This window comes from Rousettus aegyptiacus, unplaced genomic scaffold (genome assembly GCF_014176215.1).
Source record: "Rousettus aegyptiacus isolate mRouAeg1 unplaced genomic scaffold, mRouAeg1.p scaffold_m13_p_2, whole genome shotgun sequence".
NCBI classification, from domain to species: Eukaryota; Metazoa; Chordata; class Mammalia; order Chiroptera; family Pteropodidae; genus Rousettus; species Rousettus aegyptiacus.
In genome coordinates this window covers 47086552-47113333 of record NW_023416295.1, presented here as the reverse complement: position 1 = coordinate 47113333, position 26782 = coordinate 47086552, and the positions used below count along the sequence as shown (strand labels likewise).

The following is a 26782-nucleotide window of genomic DNA, read 5'->3' as shown; positions in this document are numbered from 1 at the left end:
TGGGCTGATGGCACCTAATTTAATGACTCTAGTTTCTTGTTCTGGCCACTAGATGGCACCTGTTTTATAGGAAATGCCAAAGACTATATTGGAAAAAATAAATTTAACTGAAAAGGTTAAATTCTTTCAAGATAATAGTTCCTTTAAAAAAAAAAATAAAATAATCTCAATTGTAAGGAACTTAAAAAGGGCAACATGAGGCAATTTTTTTATCACCAAATGTAACATCTTTGATCCAGCCTATAGATCAAGGAGTGCTGGCAGTTCTGGCATAGTTAAAAAGAATATGCAGGTGAAAGGATTTTAGTTCGATTTTGGAAGAAGTAGATGGCAGGAAGTCTTATAGAATCATTAAAATCTTCAACTTCAAAGACTTTCCTTAGCATTATCAGGATGAAATTTACAGTTCAATGTTTTCTATATCTTGGGGAATGCCTGTGGCTTAAGGTTGGAATTCTATTGAAATATCCCAACTTGAATAAGATAGTGAGGAAGATAGTTTATCTCAGGTTCCAGTGATTTACAGGAAGCTGACATAGGATAGTGAATTATATGTAATGATATGTTGGAAACTGAAATTATGTGTGATATAGAAATCATATATGCTATAACTGAAATTGGTGGCTTTAATAGTAGGAGGAAAAGGCACAGGATCAAACCCAGGGCCAAGGATGGTCCATGCAAAAGCCAAGATGCCTTAGACATAGTTTTATATTTACTGATGATAATATGTTGAATTTTTAAAGTACAGTGACTATACTAAAAAAATACTATTTTTTAATAAATAATTAAAATACAGTTCATTAAATGATTGTACCATTATGGAAATTAACGTACATATGTCAGTTTTTATACTTTTATACGTACACGACTTTTTCAATTAACCAACTTCCATTCTGGGTAATGTTTTATAAGAAGTGTCTATTACACCTGTGTAAAATTTTAATCCAGTGGCTTCCAGGCTGGCTGGAGAATTACTGCAAGCAACACACTCAGTCAACATGCACCCCAGACAGTACCATAGACTTAGTAACACATTTCAAATATATACACTATTTTAATATGTATGGAGATAGTGTTAAGATTAATAAAATACAAAGCAAATACAGTATTGTTTAACTTGTGTAACCTTTTTGCCACTGTATATTTTCTCAAGTAATGGATTCTAAAAACATGCTAGACTTAGGTCTGTCTTTTCTTTCAGGCTCTGTCGACAGACTCAATAGAAAGACTCCCAGTATATAACAAAGCTGCCTGGAAGCATTACAACACCAACCACGAGGCCGATGACTGGTGTGTCCCCAGCAGGGAACCAAAAGACATGACAACATTCCGCAGTGCCTAGATACACTTGGGACACCTGGGAAATTCACCTGTGGCTTTTGTATTAAATTCGGAAGGGATAGTATTCAGAACTACATTATACCAAATACTTCATGTGTTCTTTTCACAATTAACTATTTGGGTAGAATAAATGGAATCTGATTTCCATTTATGCCTGTTAAACCTCCTAAAGGATGAAATTGTACCTATCTGACACATATTTTCACAATTAATTGAACATATTTTTAAACAACTAGTTTTGGTCAACTTTTGTCTTTATTGTAGACTTCAGAAGAGTAGAAGTCTTTGGGTTTCTACAGGAAGCTGTGTGGTTTTTTAGAATACTGTTCATTTAAGTCTGCTGGAAACATTTTCTTAGTTATATTGATTAGCTAGTTAGTCATCTTTCTGTTGTTCGTGGGAGTTCTGCCATCTTTTATTTAGTAGTGGAAACTGTAATCAGATGGTCTTCATGTTTACCACTGACTAACTGCAGGTAAAGCAGAAATGGTTGTCTTGTGAGGATAGAACCAGCCACCTTTCAGCATCTACATGCATTGTCTTAGCTCTGAAGTTGATTTATCATTTTAAAATTTTACTGCAGAGGATCGGAATGACTAGTTCCCTTTGGATCTAAGCCAGGATCATGAGCATTCTACTTTGAATTTGCTTGTGATTAATGTGAGCGGAAATTTCTGTACTAAAAACAAACTAACAGCTGCTAACATTCTAGAGAAGAAATTGAGGGCAAAGCAATGAGGCCCCAAAACAACTATCAATTGTTGAGATTACCTGGGGGACCTTTTGAGAAAGAGCTTTTCTGTGTTCTACTCCAGACATGTTGAATTAGACTCTCTATGGCTAGAGCTCAGGATCCTCTTAAAAGACTTCCTAAGTGAGTCTGCTGCATCACCTAGTTAGGGGGAACCATTCTTTTACAGTAAGTAATGATGTTACGACATTTGCTAAAGTAACAGACATTTTTAGGTTTTTGTTTTCACCTATTTAAAGGTCAGACTTATAGACTTTGGGAGAGACAAGCTGAATCTCAAGCCTGGTGCAATTAGAAGCATAATTAGAAGCAGGAGACAAAATGACTACTGGAGAATAGCAGTTAACCGAAGGATCAGAACCGTAAATGCGCAAGTCTTGACAAAGAGCATATATTCTATGAGAAATATCTAGACTTCGTTAGCAGGAAACAGTCAGTTTGGGCTTATCATAACAATCCTTTGCATTTGTGTGGTACTTTGTAGTCTATAGATACTTTGGTATATTACGAAAATTCCGTGGGGCTTTAAAACAGAGAGATACAGAGCAGGTAGTATCATCTTTGTGTTGAGACTCAACGTATGGCCCAGAGTTGCACAGAATTGGAGCCAGGACCCAAATTGTATCTGCTGGTCACTCCGTCCGCTGCCAGATCTGGGAGGTCATGAAGTTAGGAGACTGCGCTGATAGTCATATCTAATCTTTTAAGGTGATAGGGAAATACATTGAAAATAAATTTTAAAAGAAGATTTTAAATGTTTAAAGAACAGCTTTACTACTTACATGGGAGAACTTTATTATTTATCTGGAAAATACATTAAGTTGAAACACCTCATTCTCAAAAGGATTACATAAGCTTAACTCTATATAAAGTTGTAGATTGGGAGGAATTTTGGAGGGCAGTTAGTCCAGGACCCTGATTTGAAAGATAATGATCCTGAGACTCAGGATAATTGGTTTGCCCAGGGCTTCTTAGCTAACTGACTAAATATTGGAAGAAAAAGATCTTTTACCTAACCTATTGTTCTTTAATTATGTATTTTGTGAAAAACAATAGGAGATGCTAATAGATGATTTTTATTCAATGTGTTATAATTTTTTAGTTTTAAATTACACTTCTTATAATGATAAAATATTTTAGAATCCTTTGAATCAGAGTATCTACTTTTTTTTCCTAAATGAGACATTTGTACAACTGACATGAACTTGATGTTTTTACTTAAGAAACACTCCCCCCCATTAAAGTTTTCCCTTTTTATTTAATAGATAAGAAATGGTGTTATCTAAAGAACAGTGAAATCTTTTCCTCTAGCTTCTTTTTAGGTATAATGTTTCTTTACTTTGCTATTGTGGTAATGAACAGAAAATTACAGAACTATTTGGGGTGGCAGGGGGGGGGCTTTTTCCTAGTTGGTTTTAAATCGTTGTGCCATCCAAAAATTTTTAGACTTTTACACTGTTTTGTCCACCAACATTTAATGTGATATCATGTAGATATAAAAATATACTGAAGGATAAGAATTGATACTAAGTGATTTTTATAACCTAGGCATTTAATGAATGTGCCAACATTTTTAAAGAAGAACCATAAAACTATTCTGCCCTATATTTAAAATACTGGTTGGCTTTATATAACTTCATGCTCAATAGCAATCAGTTTCTTGCACTGTGAAGTTTTAAATGAAGATGGTGAAGTGGAAGTCTACCAAATTATTTTATAAAATGTTTTGTGAATGGCAATAAACTGAAAACATGGGTCAACTTTTATTTTGAAAATCTAATTGGGTCAAAGATTTTGAAAATGTCCTCTTAAAAAAGTTTTTCATCATTAAGGGTCAACATTTTATAAACATTCAAAAATTTATAGCTAAATGGCTTACACTAAATCTTGTTATCTTCAGTAGAGGAAGTATTTTGAACTTAGATTTTCAAAGTGTATATATTCTAATGGAGAAAAGCAGAGGGGGAGTTTTGTATGATTTGAGTTATCCTAGATTTTTATTAACCAAACAACCACATAAATGAAGATCTGTTGTGTGATTTATGAAAGGTTGTATTTAACTGCTCTTTGAATAACTTTTCACAATGTAATTGTAGAAAAGGTCTTAGTTGAACCTGCTTTACTCCTCTGCTTATACCAGTTGAAAATCAGTCCTAAACTCCTCAGGTCAAAGATAGAGTCTTATCCTATTTCTGTTTGTCGGGATAGTACCACGCTGTCCCTTCGTTGTTAAAGCTAACAAATTCCATAACACAACACCACAGGTAAAGAACTGGGGACACAAACTCTTAGTGTTATGGTTCCTTTTTAGCCTGTGGCTGATCAGAGATGAAGCCAAAAATCAGCCATTTGCAAGCATCACTTTTGCTGGAGGAACTTTTCATCATGTGATTAACTTCTGGCCCCAATAATTAATTTTCTTACAGTATAGCCCAATGTACTTGAAACAATACTATAAATGGCGTGAAGGATTTTGTGTATCAAAAAAGAAGGCACCACTGGTTTGCTTAGTTCTGGCATTTTTAAGCTACTGCACCTTTGTTCTATTTACATATTTGGAAAGAATTAGACATCATACCAGCCACTTTTTTTCTAGAGCCTTCACATTTCTTTAGCAATCACTAAACAAGCTTTTAACAGCAAAAGACGATTGCTAGTGTTTGCTACAAAACTTTAGTCTTTTTTTCTTGTCTTGGAAAAGCTGTTATTTATATCAGGGAATAGTGACAGCTACCTTTTACTTGGTTAAATTAGAGGTTTTTGAGCAAAAATACACAATTTTTATTGGTAAGATAAACCAAAGAAAGTCCCATCTGAGTGTTGTCTTTATTCAGGAGTTATTTTCTGAAACTTTAGAAGTGTACTTCCTGTAGTTGTCACATAAAATATCAAGAAATTTTGTAGTTTTGAGTTGAAGCATTGATATCTATAATAAACTAAAAATGGTGAAAAATTCCTTCAGGAAAGAGTTTATGTGGAGAGGGTATTTTAAAGTTTAACTCAAATGTAAAAAGACACAGTATTCTTGCCACAGTTTTATACTTAGATGTCTTTCATTAAGGGATTCAAACACTAGGAGTAAAAAGACAAACATACGCACCACACTCGGGTGGCTTTTCTAGGTCATGGAATTAAATTTATCTCTGTATCATTTAAGAGCCACTCGGTTGATTGGATTTCATTTTTAGTGAGACAGTTTGGAGGCTCATAGATAATTGGACATTTTCATAAACCACATTAAATGGTATCATTTTGAATTTCTATAATGGAAAAACAGGTCATTCCCAGATCATGGAAGGTTATTGTGACTTGTAATCATAGGCAAAACTAAAAATTTCCTTGCATCAGACCTATGTTTTCAAAAGAGATGAAGTTAATACTGGATATTTTTGAGATAGCACAATAAATGCACTTTTTATTTCCAGTCAGCAGATAGCAGCACTTGATTTCAGTTCAGAGAGAAAGATACAGTGGTGTTCTGTGTAATGCCATGCGTGACCTGTACACTCAAGAGCTTCCAGAAAATGATTCTTAAGTTAAAACTGAATACAGTCAAATGGAAGACTCTGGTTTTTCTTGGAAGGGGGAACATTATGGTACTTTGGTTAAGTGCCTTTAATTTAACAAGGTAAAAGACAGCTTTTACTATTCAGTGTGGACAACTTTTTTTTCCTGTTAAGTATCATATTAATATGAAATTTTATTTACTATAAAGGAAATAAGATTTTATGTTTTTCTCTAACTTTTCTCAGAAATATTCTAAGTGAAGTGAATTGGATTTACTGCAATTGACAGTTTTATGGCTGCAGGCACAAAACTATCCACTGTACTCTTTAAAATAAAGACACAGAAAAGAAATTCTCCCAGACAACCCAAAGAAGTAAAAAATAAATAAATAAATGAAATGAAATGAAATGAAATGAAATGAAACGAAATGAAATAAAAATAATACGTTTCTGGATACTAGGATTATAAAAGGGGTAATATGCATTTCCTTAAATCATCAATGTAAGGCACGATTATCATGCTGTCTATGTTTGCAATAATGTCCCAAAAGTGACCTGAATTATCCATTCCACAAATGTGCTAGGCCCTGTGCTAAATCTGTAGATTTTTGATGATGAGTACAAGTTGTCACAGGCATTCACTTTCAATTTGTAACTTTCCAGCTGAATTATCTCTTGCCCATCTATATCTTTGCTGTGAATTCTGTAATAAATTATTTCAGGATTATGTCTTCCACAGTGGCTCTTCTTGATTTGTCTTGTCTGAAATGAGTTAACCGTGTCGCTATTTAGCTGTCCCTCTAGTTCTAGTTATCATTTGACAGACATAGGTGTACAGTGTATTTAGGCATCCCAGCCCCAGCCCCTAATGCCCCTCGGGGTCCTGAGCACCAGCCACACACCTCCTTGGAGGTTCAGGCACAAGTCATATGTGGTCCTTGTGGAGCTTAGGTTTTTGTAACATGTCTTCCCTTTTGTTCTACAGCCCTGGGTGGGGCTGACAAATTATTTTCTTGTAATTATTAATCTGGGTTATTTCACAATTGCCTTTCAGTTTTCTTTCAGTTTTCTGTCACCTGTTTAATTGGTTCCCTGCAATAAATCTCTTCTATTTGAAATACTTGATTTCCATCTGCCATATCCCTGACCAATACAGCTGTTCAAATAGCAGACACACATCTAAAGTAGTGTTTCAGCAGCGGAGAAAAGTTTTCATTTTCTAACCTCCATGTTTGAATTCAAATAAAATGCTTATTAGGATCTTAGGGTTTTGGTAGCATAAAAATTGAATCATTTGTTTGTAATAATTGGGAAACTGAACCAATAAAATCAGATTTAGGGTGGAAGAAGAAGGAAAAGCCCTTCAATATTGCATTCAACAATGATTTAGATTTATGATTGACAAGTTCATAGTTAAATCCAGGGCATAAAATACTTCATAAGCTTACAAAATTGCTACTAAGGTCTTCATATTATATGTGACCTTCTGATTGAATATTTTCCTACTTTCTTCCAAAACAATCAGGAGGAAAACCACAAAATACCAAAACTCAACCAGAACGAACTAGGCAATCTACATAGTCCTTTAACCATTAGATAAATTCATTAACGTAAACGCTTCTAAAAAAGAATCTCCAGACCCAAATGGTTTCACTGAAGACTTTACCAAACATTTAAAGAAAATAATGTCAGTTTTACATAATCTCTTCCAGAAAAATAGAAGAGGAGGCAGCACTTCTCAACTCACTTTATAGGGCCAGTATTACTCTGATACCAAAACCAGACAAAGACAGTACCACAAGAAAAACACCAAAAACAGACCAACATCTCTTGAGGATCCAGATGCCACAATTTTAATACAATATTGACAAATTGAATCAAACGATGTATTAAAAAAGTATATACCATAACCAAGTGGAATTTATTGCATATATGCTAGTTCAACAATAAAATATCAATATAAGCTAACAAAGAAAAATGATAGCATCTATGACACAGGAAAAGCATCAGAAAATTCAACCCCATTCATCGGATGCTGTTGACTCCACTGTTAGGCAACTTTTCCATCCTCGACATTCCCCTTGATAAGAATGATTAATGCTTTTCACATCTAATTCTGTGAGTCAGATTTTAAAAGAAATGCATAGATGGAAATAGGTATATCAAATAGATGTATTGTGTCAATTTTCTAAGACAATTTAAAAATGTAATTTTATTTTTACATAGAGAAAATAGTATTTTTCTGGATAAATAATGTAGTTAGAAAGGTCATAATTCCTTGTATGATGTACACTTTACGGGACTAAGCTAACGAGCATCATAGCATCTCTGTTCCCAAGATCTACCATTACACATTAACATTTGAGTGAATATGTTCCTTATATAGCTAAGATAGCAATTTCCAAACCCAGTGCTAATGTATTTCCTGGCTAAAGCTGAAACTCTTAAGAGCGATTAATTTCATGAATTAATATTGTTTAGACATCAGCCTCTAGAACTAAATGGAATAATGTATGTAAAATGCTTAGCACATTTCTCGCTTATAGTAAGTACTCAATAAATAATAGCCATTAGTATCAGTATTATAAAGTAATGATGTTATGAAGTTTTCTACATTGATCGCTACCACAAGTAACTTTTTTAAATGTAAAGCGTTTTCAAGCTATTGATAATTTTTTTTCAAATCCAAGGTCCTTTATGATGGGAATGCTTTTATGCTCTCCTAAATTCAATCACTAACTACTCTGTGAATCCGAGGTTTGATTTAAAGATTGACCAGTATGTTTTTCCCATGGCGGACTTCAGCCATCTACACGATTATATATATATACATATAGCATGTCAGTAAAAACAAATGCTGTTACATAGTGTTTTAATTAAAGCCCTTGCTACAGAAAAGTGTCAGTTGTGTACTTGGAAGCAGATACCGAGAGCACAGATACTGAGAGTAAGGGGAAAAAAGTACCGATGGGTAACTAGAACAAAATTTAGAGATTAATTGAGGAAATGGTATTGAGCCTTAGACCATGATGCAGGTCTGACACTCGTGGCCTCCATAATGAGGATCCAGGACAGAGATTGCCAGGAGGAGCGCCTTTCGGGTCGGAAATGGTGGGTACACTCGCCATGTTGTCACTGCCTGGAGGGGCCTGGCTGGAAAGCTGAAGCAGAGCCTGAAGTCACCGACAGGTGGAGCCTCTCAGCTAATTCAGTCTTCAGCTACCCAGTGAATTCTGAAAGGAGATCTGAGCAGCACACCTCCATGGCTTCCTCAGAATTGCTGAAGAGGACTTATAGAAGTAAAATTCCTATTTGAGCTTTCTTGCTGCCAATAACTTCTTTACATCGCCTTTGAGAAGCTGATTTTAAAATCATGCTCCTGTGGAACAATTACCAGCTAAAACTATAATAATCTATTTCTAATTTGGAAAGATGGAAAAAATTTATAAAAATTAAGGTAATTCTCAATATTAAGTTCCATTAACTTTTCATAAATTTGATGCCTCATATAACATATTTGTTTACAAGTATTAGTACACAACAGTGACAGGAATAGCTGTTTATACTTATACTTAGTTTTGTGGATATAATTTTATACTATTTACTTATAGTAGTGATTTTCTGGTAGAAAAAATACTTGCAATTATTAATCTTGGGGTTACTTCACACATACATAGAGAATGTTAGAACAATGCCTAGGTGTATCAACAATAACTGTATCTGGGAAGTAGGTTTTCACAAAGTGAGACGTGGATAGGTGAAGAATCTGTTTTTTTAATACTTGTAAATATTGTTTTATTCCTGACATTCTCTATGCATATGTGAATGTATATATACACACCAAATGCATATCCTCTTAAAAATAAAAATAAAAATACAAAGCCTGTTTGCCTATAATATTCTTCAACAATATATTCTTTTATTTAACAATAGCATTTTTCATGTCATGATTTTACCCATAAATCATCCTGAATACTTTTAGAGGTTATATGATTTACCATTGTAATAGCTATGTCAGAATTGAATTTAAACACTCACTTGATGACAGGTAACATGTCATCAAGTTAGGTTATTGCCAGTGTAACATGTCAGTTTTAGCTGAGGCTTTCAAGTCTGCAAATAAAACTAAAGGTGCCAACTACCCCTATATTCTAAAGGGACATGCTAGACCACTTAGGTAGAACTAACTTGCAAAGGAGGTCTCTCTACACTGGCTTGGGACTCTGAAGGTGTCATCTATCATTAATTGAAGTTTTTAAGTTTGAAAAAGAAAAGTCAAAACCTTAGAACAAAATAAGATTTTGAAAACTGTTACAGACAAAGCAAGGAGTCTTGTTTAGTTTCCTCAGACGATGGCCAAAAGATACGAACTTCCAGTTATAAAATAAAAAGTCATGGGAATGTAAAGTACAGCACAGTAACTAAAGTTAATAATACTCTTAGAAAGTTGCTAAGAGAGTAGATCTTTAACAAAAAGAGATGGCCAAGGAGATGATGGTCCAATGTTTGTACAATGATGATAAGAAGCAATACGGTAAAGGTTAAAACACCCCATGCCTACTTTGCTTCATTTTCATAATCATTACCAGATAGAAGTAGAAGTAAACTTGGTATCAGAGAACTGAAGTCAGAGATGAGTGAAGGAAGAAAGTTTTATAGTGCACCAAGAACCTCTAAAATAATGTACCTCCAATCCTGGAAAAACATGTTTGAAACAGAATGATAACTTCTAAAGTATGAGCTCAGGCATGCAGATGTCTTAGATTGGATTCCCTGAAAACAGAATGGAGTGGAGAACAGAGTTAAAAAATTTACTGGGGAGAGTTCTTGGTAGATAAATCTGAACGGAAGAGAGAGAGGAAACACTGGGCAGAGCAGGATGCTTTCCTGCAATATGGTTGCAACTGAGGTCTCAGCCAATCCTGAGAGTTCTGAAATTGGGATGGTTCTTCACAGAGTTGTCCTCACTTGGGGCAAGAGGGCTGGGCCATTCTATTCTTGCAGCAGTCAAGTGTTGGATACAGGTCACCCTTCTGGGAGGGACATAATCTTGGGTGAAGCAGTTATGATCGACATCTGATATTCCCAACAGCAGGGGTTGGATTAATTGACTGACCCTAAGGAGGGAATCTGGGTGAAGTACCACAGATCCACTACCACAAATAATGTAGGATTTTTCTTTTCTAGTTCTCCTTAATTTCTGTTTCAAGGCTCCATTTTAGCATGCCTTCTACCACCTCTGTGTCTATGTTACTTTCCGGCTCATGGGAAATCGTGTCATACCCCAAGATGCACTGGGGAGAGCAGGGATGTCCGAGGTTGTCTTGGGTCATCTGGATACATCATTTAGACACTTCACTCATTCTGCTCCTGGGCATGAGAAACATAAGCTTACGCTTTGCCCCTTTCCCAGGGCATGCCTATGTTTGCTTCTGTTCTTAGATTTCCAAACATACTGAGTATTTATTTGGCCTCTCTATTCTTTCAGTCTGAAGAAATGTATGTAGCTCAATAGACCACTGGTGGAAATGAAGGAAAGCAGGGCCTGTGACAGGATTGGGAAAGGCGGATTCTGACTGCAGATAACACAATTTCTCCCCATCTAACTTTTATGATTTGAGTTTCCTCTGGGCCTAGGTTCCCCCCCCCCCCCAAATGTACAAATTTCAGAAATTTAAAAGCCTTTTCTTTACTTTTCTGCTCTACCAACCTTTCCATGGGGGCAACGAATACATAGACTAAATGAATAAAGGGCAAAGAGTAAAAGAAATTCAGAAAAGAAAATCTTGGGTAACATGTCAAAATGTTATCCTGCCACATTTACATCCAAGGATCCTAATAGGACCTGTGGATGAGAGCAATGAAACTTTATAATAGTCTTTGATGGTTCAGGGAGAAGGAAAAAAATCAGTGATCAAAGTCAGAAAAAAGTCTCCATTTCTTTTTTAGCAGGAAGAAAAGGGATGCTGCAGACCATAGACTGGTAACCTTAATGTTCCACACGGGGGAAAATCCAGACAAAACTCATCTCAGCTTTTTTTTTTTTTTTCTTAGTTGGTCTTTGATAGGCAAAGGCATTGAAATTAGGTACCACATCTGGACTCCAGCAAATAATTTGACAGTCTCCTGAGATATCACCATGCATAAGATGCAAAAATGGGGATCAGAAAGCAGGACTGGCCGATTTGTAGTATGATGAGCATCTATCCCCAGTGAGAACAGGAACATGGCCAAAATCAAAAGGTCAAGATAGGGGTGGCTATTGAAAATTATGACATATGAAGAGAGTTGGACAGAACTGAGGTTGTGAAGCCTGCACAAGAGAAGCCCCAGGAAACCTGTGGCGATCTGAAAGTGAGTTTAGCACCTGTCATATGTAGGCTAATTCTGTGGGGCTCAAAGGCAAAAAGAACTAGGACAAATTTCTGATAATTAGAATTTGTCTCAAAAGCAAACAAAAAAAACCAACAACTGCAAAACAAAACAAAACAAAACAAAACAAACCTGATACGTTGTGAGGTAATAAGTTTGCCAGCAACATAATATCACAGAGATTCATCCGTTCCATTCATCCACTGAATGTACAGATCACATACACTCCACTCAGAGAGAAATAGAGACTGAGACCAGATGACTTCTAAGAGCTCCTGAGCAGCTGTAATTCCACACTAAAAAATATGAGTGCTTAACCAAAACCAAGTGAATTGCCACTTTTTTACAAAAGTGCTTTATGTGATTTACAGAAAAACTAGTGATTCAGAAAGAGTTTTATCAAAGCCTGTGGATACACTCAGGGTCGAATTTATGGCTCATGACTGGCAATATTAATGGAAGTGCTAATAAAAGTTATGATATGTAGTAATAAAACACCGAAGCGTGGACTCATAAATCATATTCCAGCAGGATGAGGCAGGTAGTTTTTCCTTTGTGATTTAATACACAGTAGATTTTACACTAACTTTAGCTTTCCACAGGAGACCTATAAACCTCAGCATAGGCTCAAGACTAAAGTTAGACTATGCTGTTTCAAAGATGAAATACCAACGAATGTAGAGCTATGAAAAAAACGTGACATTCTAGCCTCACAACGTGGATATGTAAGAGCACAGGAGATTGCTCGGTGGAGACTCCTAGTTTAAGATCCAATGGGGTGACTTTCTCCCTTTCAGCTTTACCAAGATTCTAGACCAAAGTTTGATGAGGAATTAATTAAAACTTATACTAGCTTTGGTGACAGCCGTTGTTTTTGCAGCTCAGCTTCTTACTTCTGCCTTCTGGTTTCAGAGCTGCTCTGTTCCTTCACACCCAATGGAGCTGCCAATCACAAGACTGGGCTTCTCTGCCACTGAAGTGTGGTTCAGGCTGGCTAGTGTTCCCCATCCACTTTGTGATGGTTAATTTCATGTGCAAACTTGACTGGTCTAGGGATGCCCAGGTAGCTAGAAAACCATTATCTCGGTTGTGTCTGTGAATGTCTCTGAAACACATTAGCATTTAAATGGGAAGCCTGAGTAAAGATCATCCTCACCAATGAGAGTAGGCAGCCATCCAATCTGCTGAGGGCCCTAATAGATCACAGAGATGGAGGAAGGGCACATTTCGTCTCTGCTTGAGCTAAGGCATCCATCTTCGCCTGCCCTTGGACATCAGTGCTCCTGGTTCTTGGGGCTCATACGGGGACTTACATCATCAGCTCCCTGTTCTCAGGCCTTTGGAGTTGAACCGAATTACACCACCAACTTGCCTGGCTCTCCAGCTTGCAGATGGCAGAACGTGGGACTTCTCAGCTTCCATAACCGTGTGTGCCAATTCCTATAATTCTCTCTCTCTCTCTCCCTCTCCTTCTCCCTCGCCCTCGCTCTCTCCCTCTTTCTCTCCCTCTCTTTCTCCCTCCCTCCCTCCCTCTCTCTAAGGCCAAATAACTTCTAAGAGCTTTTGTGCTCTTGTTTCCGTAGGACTTATCTGGCTCATTTTTCAAAATTTTGCTTATCTATCCACTTATTGAGTAAGCCTGACTTGAATTTCTAGTCTAGTCTACTCAGGTGCTTGTGCTGTGAGCTCCCACAGAGCTCTTTATTTATCTTAAAAAAAGCACTTATGATTTCTTATTTAAATTGCTTAATTGTCTGTTTTCTCCTTCTGAATCATAAGTGCTATAAAGGCTCCTGGGTATTGCATTCCCAGGGCCTAGAGCAACACCTAGCACATAGTAGGAAATATATAGATATATGTCATATGTATGTGTGTTCTCCAAAATGTAAATTCTTAAAAGTTTTCAATAGCCTTAGTCAGATACATGCTAAATTTCAGGAATTTTTTTGGAGATATGGTGATAATTGATAATCATGAGGGTGATGAATGAAAATAAATTTACATACCTAAAACTTCTGTTAACATATCATTATAGTCAGTTTTCAAGAGGCATGCTTATTTTGCAGAAGAGGAAATCTTTCTAAGAAATGAAATGAAGTAATTGCTCTTCTGGCCATAGTTTGGAAATCCATACAGACATTAATTTCCATTCTTTTAAAGATACAGTTTTGAGACTGAAGTGTCAAACATTATTTCGGGGGAGGTCATTCATTTAAGAAATCAATTTAACAAAAACCAAGAAGGCAACCTAATTTACAGAGATCGTGATAAGTGCCTTAGGGAAGGTGCAGTAAAATACAACAGTGTTAACTTTCTTTTGCAGCTCTAAACACTTTTCAGTTTATAAAAGATTTACAAAATCAACTTCTACATAAAGAAAAAAAGAAACCCCACTAATACATTCCTTCAAAATTCCAAAAGAGAGAGGAAAGAAGAAAGAAGAGATAGAGAAGAAATCTGAAAAACTTCAAAGTTGCAATAGGAATCAAATCCCAGGCCCAGCCACATGATTATGCAAATCATTTCAGGTGCAGAGGATTAACTGATACACTTGACTGGGGACTTTGTCTGAAAGAATAGTATCTAAGCCTGCACCCACAGTAGCCCCTGTGAGCACCTGTGAACTGTCACGGTGGGCTCTGTTCTTCTTGGCCCTTTCGCTCTTCAGTTCCTACAGTTCAATTCAATATTCAGATATTTTCTGCAATACAGGTTTCACAAAGCCTCATGTTCTTTAGAGAAATACTGGAGTGGAACACAAATAGTCTGTTATGCTAAAGCAATAGCAGCTGGTGGAGTTCACAGAAGCCAGAAGAGCCCAGTATAATGAATTATAAGCATATTTATATTTAAAGCAAGCACTGACGTAAATGGGGCAAGGGAACACAAAACTTGCTTCTATTTAGCCTGTAAAATATACAATATCAATAAAACTATAGATTGTGATTAGAAGATTCAGGAAATTTGGGTACTAGACCACATTTTGCTCCCGCCTTCTTTGGACATCAAGTGCAGAGGGTTAGGATAATCGTATTCTTTCACTGATGGCATATTGTCCTCACTTTTCTTTTCCCCGCTTCATCTCCACCGCCCGATTCCCTTCCACCTTCCCTGTCATAGCTACCAAGAGTAATATACTTGGTATTTGTTGTTGGATATATGAGCATCTTTGAAAAATATAGTACTGTTTCTGCGTGAGTTGGTGTCGAAAACATATATTAATAGGATTACACTGCACATCTCAATGTATTTCTTGCCTTTTTCTGTTTACTTAACCACACACTAGGATTTTGAGCTCTGTCCTTGTTGCTGTATGTAGTTCTGGGCCACTATTTCTGATTGCAGCAGAGCATTGCATAGTATGCCTCCACTGCATTTTCATTCTCCATTTCCACCATGATGAATTTGTGTTGTCCTGATGGACACCTTTGTGCATGCACCTTCTTCATGGCCTGTGTGTACACTGTTTTAGGGAAAGTGAGATGGATCGACTGGTTATTTGATGTATACATAATTTCACCAGATTGTTTTCCAAAATAACCACACAAGTCTATCCCTAACTTTCAGCAGGAAATAAGGTCTGCTTAGTATTGCTAAGTTTTAGCAATACTATCTTAAGGTTTTAATTTATATTTCTCTACTTGTGATTTTGAATCTTTTCATACTATTGCTGTTTAATTTTTCTATTGGACAATGTATTTTTTGTGTTGATTTCCTAGAAGTCTTTAAATACTGAAGTTCTGCACTGTCCAATAAGGTAGCCCCTAGCCACATGTGTCACCTTAAAATTAAAATTAAAAACCTAGTCCCCAGTTACTCTAGCCCCATTTTAAGTGTTCAATAGCCTGATGTGGGTAGTGGCTATTATATAGGAGAGCACAAGTACAGAACATTTCATCATCACAGGAAGCTCTGTTGGACAGTACTGTTAAATATTAACTCCTCGGCAATTTTTAACATTGCAAATATGTCTTCCCAAATGGTCGATCAACCATAAATCTGTGCCCTTCATTGAATAAAAACCCTTAATATTCATGTAGTTATATACATATATGATTATATGAAAAAAGTATATATTTTATGCCCTCATGGGGTCTTAAGAAGTCCTTCTCCATCCCGCATAGTCTACTATTCATTTCATAGCTTTATCTTGCACACGTAGGTCTTTTTTTTTTTTTTTTGTATTTTATTTTTGTATGTCTTTTATCCATTTGGAAGTCATCATTATATATAAGGTGATAGATATAAAGTTTCAACTTTACTTTTCTTTATACAATGGACCAGTTTTCCACATACCATCTATTAAACCATCTATCTCTTTCCTGCTGATTTGTGGGGCCACATCTATCCAATAACGAGTTCCAATACATACATGGATCTATTTTAAGCATTCTATTCCATTCCATTCCATTCCATCCCATCCCATCACATCCTGTTCTATTCCATGGTCAATTTGTTTGGCTTATGTCAGAGGTACACGGATGGTTTGTTTGGTTGATTTTTTATTACTAGAAAAATAAGTTTTCTTTTAAAGTAGACTTTCTTAAATGTGTACTCAGCATCCATCCTCTCTTTCTTTTTTACAAATGGAACTCCAATTTTGATTGGAACAGCATTATGCCCAGCCATAAATATTCATTTTCTCAGCCTCTCTTGTGGCAAGGAGGATGAGATGGAGGCAAAATTCCCTAAGGAAAGTTTTTCCCAAGTAGAAAGGGTGACCGGAAGCAAACCATTTATCTCTCTCACCCCTTCTTTCTTTTTGCCTCAGATGTAGTCCTGAGGCCTACAGTACTCTGAGGCGACAAGCATGCAGACAAATGTCTCCATAATAAGAATGGTAGGACAGGAAAACTTTTAGTTTAGAGCCTGGGTCACTGATGGCATTGCTTAGCTGTCCGTATCAATCCTAAATTGTCTCTGGGCTTAATGCAAGAGTCAAATCTTTGTCTGTATAAGCTGCTCCAGGAGGGTTTTCCGATAAATCTCTTACTGATACGTACTTCTTTTCCCCCTTCTTTTCCAAATTTGCTTTACTTACACTTATTTATTTAATATCAACTTTAGAATAAGTTTTTCAAGTTTCTTAAAAACCTTTCATGAAATTTTTATTGAACATGCATTAAACTTATAGTGTAATATGGAGAGAAGTGCAACCTTTACAATATTAAGTAATCCCAACCATGAAAATGGTGTATCTCTCCACTTATTTAGGTGTTCTTTTATGAAACAGTTCTAACTAGTTTTAATAAATTTTCCCAGTAAAGGTCCTGTGCATTTTTTACCGGGTTAATTTGTGATGGAAGATTCAAGACATTAGCTTATTGCATTTTGCCAATTCTAAGAAGCACTGTGTTTTGTCTTGCTTTACATTTGAAAACTTGTTTTACATTTATATAATTGCCATCTGGATTTATCTTTAGATTGATGACATCTAACAGCCATAATTGGCAATGTTTTCTTCCACCTTCCCCCTTGATTGGTACATAAAATAATAGTACACTGAACCATGGTTGGTTTCTCAAAGAAATATAGCATATATTTTATTTACAATTTTTTATTCATTGCTTTTCTTTCACTTTGGTTTCCTTTGTCCACTTCCTTGGAACTTCCAATTGATCAAAATCAAAACTGAGCACTGTTTAGGAATACTCATTAACTTTCCAAATTATTACATGCACTATTTATTCTAATAATTTATAATACTAAGGGCATGTTTACATTTTTTGTAGACTGAGCCAATCTATTTTCTTGTTTTGCTTGTATTATTTTTAATGAGAAAATTTGGGCAAGTGTAATAGGTAATATAATAAACTTCCATAAGCCAGCCTCCCAAATGAACAAATAGTGACATTTTATATTTGCTTCAGTTCTTTTCTTTTTAATAGTAAAATTAATTTTATTTATTAATTTAACTCATTTTATTTAATGACAAACTTGTTATTACAGACAAAGTTAAAAGTTTCCTGTTTTTCCCTTTCTATGCTCATTTTTCGCCCTCCTCTGAGGCAACCACTCTCTTAAATTTGGAGTGCAGCCCATCCATATTTTGGATACTTTTATTACATACAACTGGATTCATAGGTAATATATAGTATTGCTTTAGAGATTGAAAAATATTCCTGTGTAACATCCATGGTACATATGCTGTATCTATAATTTTCATTTGACATTGTATTTTAGTTCCTGCCATGTTAGCACCTATAGATTTAATCTATTTTAAGTACTGGGTAGAATTTTATTTTATAGATTCCTTTATTGAGAGACATTTGGGTTGTTCCATTAATTTGTTATTCTAATCAGTGCTGCAATGAACTTTGAACATATTTATTTCCTTGTTCATGTTCAGGTACAAAGAATTCCTTAACCACAACTTCTATTTCTTCAATAAAGGCAATCTGTATTTTAAAAGAAAAAAATGTCATTTTATTCTTTTCGAAAAGAAAATGTAATTGATAAGAGCTCTAAGGATATCATTCCCCCTTTTAGTACGAAGCAGCCACAGTGTGTTAGTGTATTGTAATGAAAGGTGGTTGTTAGAAATACATTCCATGAAAGAGTTCTTATCAGAATTTTGACTTTATTTTATTGGAAATTATTATTTTTTTTAACTTTTGGTGTGTTTTTTCTCTAAAAATCAAGTATTGTTTCATTTTTCAACCTAATCATTTTTCATGCACTTACTTTGGCAAATATAGACTTGCCAATTAACTATTTCATCAGAAATATTGAAATTCTTGTTATATGTGCCTAAGTTGACAATATGAATGCATTGTTCAGTATGTAAATCTAGTACATATCTGAGCATTTATATTATACCCATTTCCATAGCAACAAGGTAGATTTATAAAATTGTAACATATATTTTACAGTAATGTTAACTTGTACACAAAATTATCATAGTTCTATCATCTCTAGGAGGCATACCGTAGCATCCCCCAACCATATTCTTTATTTTTTTTAATTTAAAGGTAAATACATATAGGAAAAAAATAAAATTGTTCCAAAAGGTAGACAGTGAAAAGTGAGTCTCCTTCCCACTCCTGACCTTAAGTTTTTCAGAATCGATGGTTCAGTTTATAATATGTAAGCTGTTTATATAACAGTTTATGATATCCAATAGCAGGAATTAAATAATGGCTATTATTTAAACACTAGTTATTTAAATTATGGTTATTTGTATCCATTCGGGAGCACGCTATCTCAAGGATTCCTCACCACTACATTGGAGCATGCCTAGTCTCATCTCTATACGTCCGCTCAGTTCATTTATTCTGCCAACTTCTCTTCATTAATGTTCTTTTGTCTTAGGATGACATTCAATAGCAGATTGTAAAAATCATGACAAATTGAGAGAGAGAGACTGTGGAAGAAAGAACATAGTTTATATTTTAGAACCTATAATGGTATTTTTTACTTGTTTTTTGAACAAAAGGCCCCACATTTTCAATTTGCACTGGGCCCTGTAAATTATGCAGTCAGTTGTGGAGGGCACTGCACAGTTATATGGATTCAGGAGCACCCCCCCCACACACACACACACTATTTTGAATGTCCTGAGTGTCTAGTCCCCACAAGGCCTGGGTAATAAAGTCCTGTTCTTCCTTAGGTTTCAGTACTTGATTTTCCTGGGTCCCCCGGTGTCCTAGCTGTGTGCCTTAGGGGTCCCTGTTTCCTTGTTTGGGCAAGAAGGTTTACAATAGACTTCCCTAATCTGAGACAACCAGAGTTCTCTATTCTTTGCAATTAAAAGCATCTAACACCAAAAAGTATAAAATATGCTATGATTTTTATTTAATAAATCGTATGTAATCATTTTTATTCACAAAATAAATGATGCTTAATTTAAACATGCTGTATTGTTAAAAAATATTTTTATTTAAAATAAGTGATTTAGCTTGAAAACTCTGCAAGAAAAACTGTGCAAGTGAAATGTTTCTGGGCCGAAATCCTCTAAAAATCAGCAAAATGCATGAGGAATTTGGTCCTTTCATCAGACTTTAGCCCTGAGGGACTCCAACCCTTACGTATGTGTTAGGGATGACATGGCAGGCGTTGCATGATCACTAGGCTCTTCTCTACATAAACAAGGCATACCCGGCAATGCAGTGACGACATTTGCCTTAGCGACAGACCATTAAGTAGGAGGAGAAACATATGTGCAGGATATGATCAAGGAGGCTAGGAGTGGATTGTGGTAATTGGCGGGCACACCCAAAAGCTTAAGAATTATTGCAAGTGTGCAATGTGATAGAGGCCATGAACTACCACAGAAAATTTTTTTACTTAAAAATTTTATTTTTTAGATGTTTTTCTTTTCAAGAGGGGTAGAAAGATATTACTGGGGGAATTTAAACATTTTAGTAAAATTAAAGTTATGGGCTATATCTTACTAATGCATAGTGTACAGAAATTGAGAGTAACTGGAAAAGATGTCTTTGATTTATTTGTAAATGTGTATTTATGGTTGATGTGAGTATAAACACTATGTCTCCTGCAGGGAAACAATCCAACCAAAACTGCTTGAGAAACTCAGGCCGCCCGTTGGCAGGTGTGGTCAAGAAGGCAAACGGCTACAAAGGAGCCTCATCCATGGACTGGGGGCAGGAAAAGAAATGTGGTTGGATTGATAGTGTAGTTTCAGAGCTTAACAATCCATTAGAGATTTAAAGGTGGAAGCTCTTTGCTCCACTCTGCTTGTTTGGGCTGCTTTGCTTTAATACCCTGGGTCTGTGCTTGTAGCATGTGGCTTTCTACTTGAGGCCAACCCCATAGGTGCTAGTTAGTCTTTTACACTGAGAGGTAAGCTGTTTTTGTTAGGGGTAATAATATGCTGAAAATAGAATCAGGAAGGTTCTGTGCAGACATGAGTATTTACACAGAACCTAGAGTAGTGGTTCTCCAAGTGGGGTCCCGAGACTAGCAGCAACAGGACCCCTCTGGGGACTTGTTAGAAATGCAGACTCCCGGGCCCCACCCAGACTTTCTGAATCAGAAACTCTCAGGGTGGGGCTTAGCACTTTGCTGCATTTTGACGAGCCTTTCAGGTGAGTCGGATATGCAAGAAAGTTTGAGAGCTTTCAGGCTAGTGAGCAAAGTAAGCTGGGCCTGGTGTGGTTTAGTGAGACCTCCCAACCCAGGAACCTGGCCCAGCCTCAGGTGTGTCCATGCTCCTGGCTCCCAACCACGGGCATTCCCTGTCTATGTCAAGGTACTGGCTTAGTTCAGTTGCTTTGCTGCTGAGATTTAGAAAATTTAAGTGTCAAACATTTAATCTTAGGAGATCATTTGCTTTTACACTCAAGTGAACTAAAAATATTATTCAAGTAATTTACATATTTAAGAGAGGAGCTTTGGAAGGAGGCAACATTAGGTGAAGTTATATGTAAGAAAGCATTGGGGAGCTTTTCATTCATTTAAAATGCAGGGTTGTTTTTTTTTTTGGAATGTCATAATGTTTATTATAAGTAATTAGCTAAATTGTATTAAGTTGCATTAACTTTCACATGGGTCTTGTTGACATCAGGGGCTGAAAAATGACTTTTAGTCATTGGCATGAAACGTTTAATGATGGCAATTTTTAAAATATTAGATTTCTCCTCACCTCATTGCACCCCTTTGGCAAATAATAGAATCATTCGGAATTAATACCCAAAGAGTCAAAGTTTGTGCCCCAGGAAGTGCATACTCAAGGGTTCCTACCACCAGTACCAATCCTAGATCTGTGTAAGAGGGGCCTTGACCCTGAGCCCTGGGCCGTTGAGGGCTGTGCTCATGCTCTCTTCCTGCCCCAGGGCCTCTTTTCTAGCCCCTGTGTGCTGTAATTTCCTGCCCGATAGCTCTGAGCTCTCATCTAAGGCCTAAGCAGTCCTCTTCCTTTGGTCTGCCTTCCTAGGGATGGGCCACAGCTCCAATGTGTGTACCCCTAGAGCCAAAGGGTAGTTAAGGAGTACCTCTTTGCTGGGGAAGGAAATCTAGCTGGGATGTGTAGGGCTTGAGTGGGTTCACATTCATGGGTGCGAGGACAGAGCTGGGGGTGGGGAAAAAATGGACTTCCATTAGGATTCTTGCCCAAGGCCTCTCAATTGTTAGGGGTGGGCTAGCCACCCACAGTGATTTATGTCCCACCCCATTATATAAAACTTGAACCTTTGGTTCCCGTTATTGAGTTCTATGAGTGCTAACTGTACAGAATGGTTAATTTCAAATAGCATGACAGGTTTATAGCAAGGTGAACTTGGGGTGCAGCCCTGGGAAAGAGGAGGCCCCCCAGCCCCTTTTTTGACGGTGAGCCCCTGCCTTAGGTAAGACAAAGGGAGCTAATCATGGATGACCAGGAAGAGAGACTTGAAAAATGAACCAGAAAAGAACTTCGAGGAATGTAACATGGGATTGAGATGCTGGGGTATAAAATCCGCCAGCATCTTGGCATGGAGCATTTAGGGATTAAATAGGATAACATAGTATTTATGAGTTCAGACTCAAAAAGCACATGCCTATGGCTTGAATCTTAGATCTGGTAGTTATTAGCTGTGTGACCTTAGGGAAAATTTTTTTTCAACCTACTCTGAGCCTTAGTTTCCTCACATGTAAAATGGGAGTAAGAATAGTGCCTATCTTACAGAGTGGCTGTGAGGGTGAAATAAAATGAAACACGTAGAATGTAGAGTGCCTGGCACATTGTGAGCATTCGATAAATGATAGCAGCCATTTTTATTACTGTTATTAACATAATTTGTCCTTAGGGAAATATTTGCCTTTAGGGATAATAGGCCAAGTTTTAAGTGGAAAGCAAAGTCTTCAATGAATGGACTGAGCTCTGAGTCAAAGGATAAACAAAACATGAACCCAAGAAGGAAATGGCTTTAGGTTTCACAGACAAGGGAGCAATGGCTTAATGTTCCAGTGTGAAGAAACTCAAAACCCAGAATGCTTTTGGTTCATCTGGAAAGATTAAAATGGCAATTTTAACAACTCTTCATCTTACTCCACATTTATTCATGGACTCTAATGTCAGTCAGTTTAATGTGTTATTAGCTTTAGCCTCAGAGCCTCCGCATTTGCATACTAGCTTTATCATTTACCGCCTGGCTCTGAACAAGTTATTTAACTTCTTTATGCCTATGTTTTTTTTTTTTTTTAAATCTTCAAAATGGAGATGATAATGATAGAGCAACAATTCTAATACTACTACACAGTCCTCCTACAAAGATTACGTGCAGTCCTGTTCTGGAGTTAGCTCATGCCAACTTGATTGAGTCAATTGTTGAATAAATTTTCAGGATTTTACAAGCCAGTTGATAAGCCATGTAGTAGTTTGGTGAGAGTATTTCTGCCACAAGTTCGGCAAATGCTAGAAATCAGGCCCTTTTCCCCCTGGAGAGTCACTTACTAGCACAATACTGATTATATTCAATAAATATTTAAAAGGCTTAGCACTGTACACAGTGCAAAATAAAAACTAAAATTAAGTTAAATATTTGTAATTGCTTCCTGAGCTCTTAATATATGACTACATCTATTTTAGGCACTGTATCATGGACCAGTAGAAGAGGATAGGTTGTGCACCTCTGCTGAAAGAGAACAATTTAGACTGTGTCTAGCATGGGCAAGGCCAGCGTGTGCTACCACAGGTGTCAGAACTGGAGCAATGGTTACTGTGACCTTCTTTGCCTCTTTGTCTCAGACTTTCTAATTCATATTAATTTCCCTCAAATTTTACACAATTCCTGGCGGAATGGATGTTTATTGCTAAATAATTGAATAAATCAGTTTGATCATGTGTATGATTGGTTATAGATCACATTAAAGAACTGATTTTTAAAGTATTAAACTGACTGGTTGAGTCAGGCTATTGTGGGTAAACTTGGCTAAATACCTGTTATTATCCTTTCCTTTCTAAGTGTATACCTTTAAAAATGAGTAAAAAACACCTAATCATAAAATACTAAATAAAATACAATAATTGCACAGTGTGTATTACCTTGACTGGATTATTATAGTTTACTACAGGGTTTATCATGGATAGATAATAATGTACACAATTAATTACTTAAGACACAATAGGATAGAAGACTTCTTATATATGTCTGTTGGAGAGTGATTCTACCTGTGCAAAAAGGGTTTAAATGACAATTTAATTCCCATATACACTATGTTTTTTCTTTTTTGGCATTGTTTCTTCTGTGAGAAGGATACTGGGAATCAAAAGAAAAAGGAAGTGATGCTCTGTGTCGGAATAGCTGTATCACTCTTTGCAAACAAGAATCTACTTTTCCCCTCTAGTTTGACAGCTTTACAGTGGCATGGAGCCATATGTTTAGCATAGTTTGGATGATACCCAAGAAAAAGACAGCATTGGTTTATGGGAGTCTTCAGGTAAATACATCCAGCAGGGTTGGGGGAAGGGGGGAACAATCAACTTGGAGCAGTTGCTTTAGGTAGGTTTTAGACCAGAGAGTTGAATTGTGTTTGCCTGCCTGTGATTTTTACCATCTACAATATAGTATATTTGCAGTGCTTCTCTACACTTCAGCATGCATAAGAATGCCTCCAGGGGCTCATTAAAATGCTGATGCCCAGGCCCCACCACCAAAAATTAAGTCTGAGAGGGCCCAAGAACTTGCATTTCTAACATGCTTCCAGGTGATGCCAATGCTACTGGTCTGTGGACCACACTTTGAGTAGCACAGTTAGAAGCCAATAGCTAAATAATGTGTCTTTTTCCATAGGAGGAACTTCTAGAAGAAAGGCATGCACACTAGTTCACTTTTATAACGTCTTCCCTGGAAGCATCATGGGGGTAGGACCGTGACTGCAAATTTATCTCTGTAGCCTCCATCCTTGGCCCAGTGTCTTACATGGGTACATATTCAATGCATATTTGCTGAATTTGAGAAGGGGGGGGGGGATGGTATATTAGTTTGCTAGGGATGTCATAACACAGTACCACAGACTGGGTGGCTTAAACGACAGATAATTTCTTTTCACAGTTCTGGTGTCTGGAAGTCTCAGATCAAGGTATCAGTAGGGTTGGTTTCTTCCGAGGAGTCTCTCCTTGGCTTGTAGATGGCCATTTCTCTGTCTGTCCAAATTTCCTCTTCTTGAAAGAACATTAGTCATATTGGAGTAGGGCCCACCCTAATGACTTCATTTTAATATAATCACCTCTTTAAAAAGCCCTATCTCCAAATATAGTCACATTCTAAAGTGCTGGGGATCAGCACTTCAATATATAACTTTTGGGGGACACAATCCATCTCATTGCAGTTAAGTTGATTGACATGTAGGCTGGTGGTAAGTTAGAGCCAAAATGGATGGGATGTCTTTGGAGGTTAAAATAATAGATATTTAAAGAAAGGTGTTGATAATGGGTTGGTTAGAATGAAGGTTAGTGCAGGAATAGAACAGCTATACCTTTATATCTGAGTAGATAATTAATTCTTTAAGTTAAGGTATAGTTTAATTATAAAAAAAACTTCCCTTTCCAACAAAAAGCACAGTCTTGGGCTTATAAGGTCCAGGATTGATCCCAGCTCTACTGTTTATTTGTCAAGTTTTTAAGGGTGAGCAAAGTGCTTTACTTTTATATGTCTTCCTCAACTCTGCAATAGAAATGGTAATGCCTGCCCTACTTCTCTCACAGGGATTTTGTAGAACAAAATGAAATAATGTGAAAATGCATTATAAAATATCATAAAGCTTCACAATTTTATAGACTTTGTAAAATCTGTGTTTATTTCTAATATAAGAGACTTTTTTCCTTTAACGACAAAAACAAAACAAAAACAATACCCATGCAATATAACATTAACACTCACTTTATGCATAATTTTGTTTGATTTTATATTTATAGAAATCTGATATCTTTGATCATGCTTGTTATACACACTTACATGGTTTTTAACTGGAATAGTGTATTGTAATTTGAATAATGAGCAGGAAGCTATCTGTATTGAGAAGATGATAAACCAGGAGTTCTGTTAGTATAGTAGCAGCAATTGAAAACTTGAACAAAAGTTTTTTTTTTTTTTTAATGCTGGAAATACAAATGACATTAGCCTGAACAGTTGCCAATCAATGAAACAATCTTCACCGTGCTTGATCAGTTGATCAACATCTGTTTGCAGCCTACAGAGAGAACAATCATCCAATGAGGCCATAATTTCCAAGGAGGAGAGAATAAGATGAGAAACTAAAATAATTATGTAGGAAAGATTTTAGATACATTAATATCCAAGCTTCTATCCATATCTAAGTAGCAAGAGTAGGCTACTTGAGTTCAAAATTAAATCATGAAGGGTGTACACAGTTAATTTAGAGAAAAACAATAATCGCAGAACTGAATCACAAGGTTTATAACTTAGAGATAATTATTGTTTCATTGTCATTCTAGGAAGAAGAGATGTAAGTGACACATCTGAGGACTAATAGGGATATGACCTTGGGATTTTCCTCATTGCTCTAGCAGCAGTTGGCTTGCAGTTATTGTTGACACTTAGGAGATGACCAGGTGTCTAGATTTCAATCAGACTTGCCATGATTCATCTCTGGGAAGGAATTCAATGGGAAACTACAAGTCAGAAAGCAGAAGTGGAGAAAACTCTTTTTGGAACTTCCCTCAGATGCCCCAGAGTCATTTCTTCTGAATAGGCTCCAGATTTCTAACCAGAAGTAAGATGATTTTTACCAAAGTTTATTATTTAGATTTCTCAAGAGCAGCTGCATAGACTTTTGCTCTGGTTGAATGATCTCATTTGAGCTTCTGGGAAAATTGTTGCTTATGCATTTCACAACACTGCTAAAGCAT

General features: G+C 36.4%; 1 protein-coding gene across 2 annotated transcripts in view; it reads left to right on the top strand.

The window, feature by feature from the left end:
- PDK1 (pyruvate dehydrogenase kinase 1) overlaps window positions 1-6337 on the top strand; it is a 32130-nt gene extending 25793 nt beyond the window's left edge. For both annotated transcript variants that reach the window (XM_016135108.2, XM_016135101.2), the window contains one exon: window positions 1205-6337. In XM_016135108.2, the coding sequence (XP_015990594.2) occupies window positions 1205-1345 (141 nt within the window). In that variant the 3' untranslated portion in view covers window positions 1346-6337. The remainder of the gene's footprint in view (window positions 1-1204) is intronic.
- Window positions 6338-26782: the final 20445 nt, after the last annotated feature.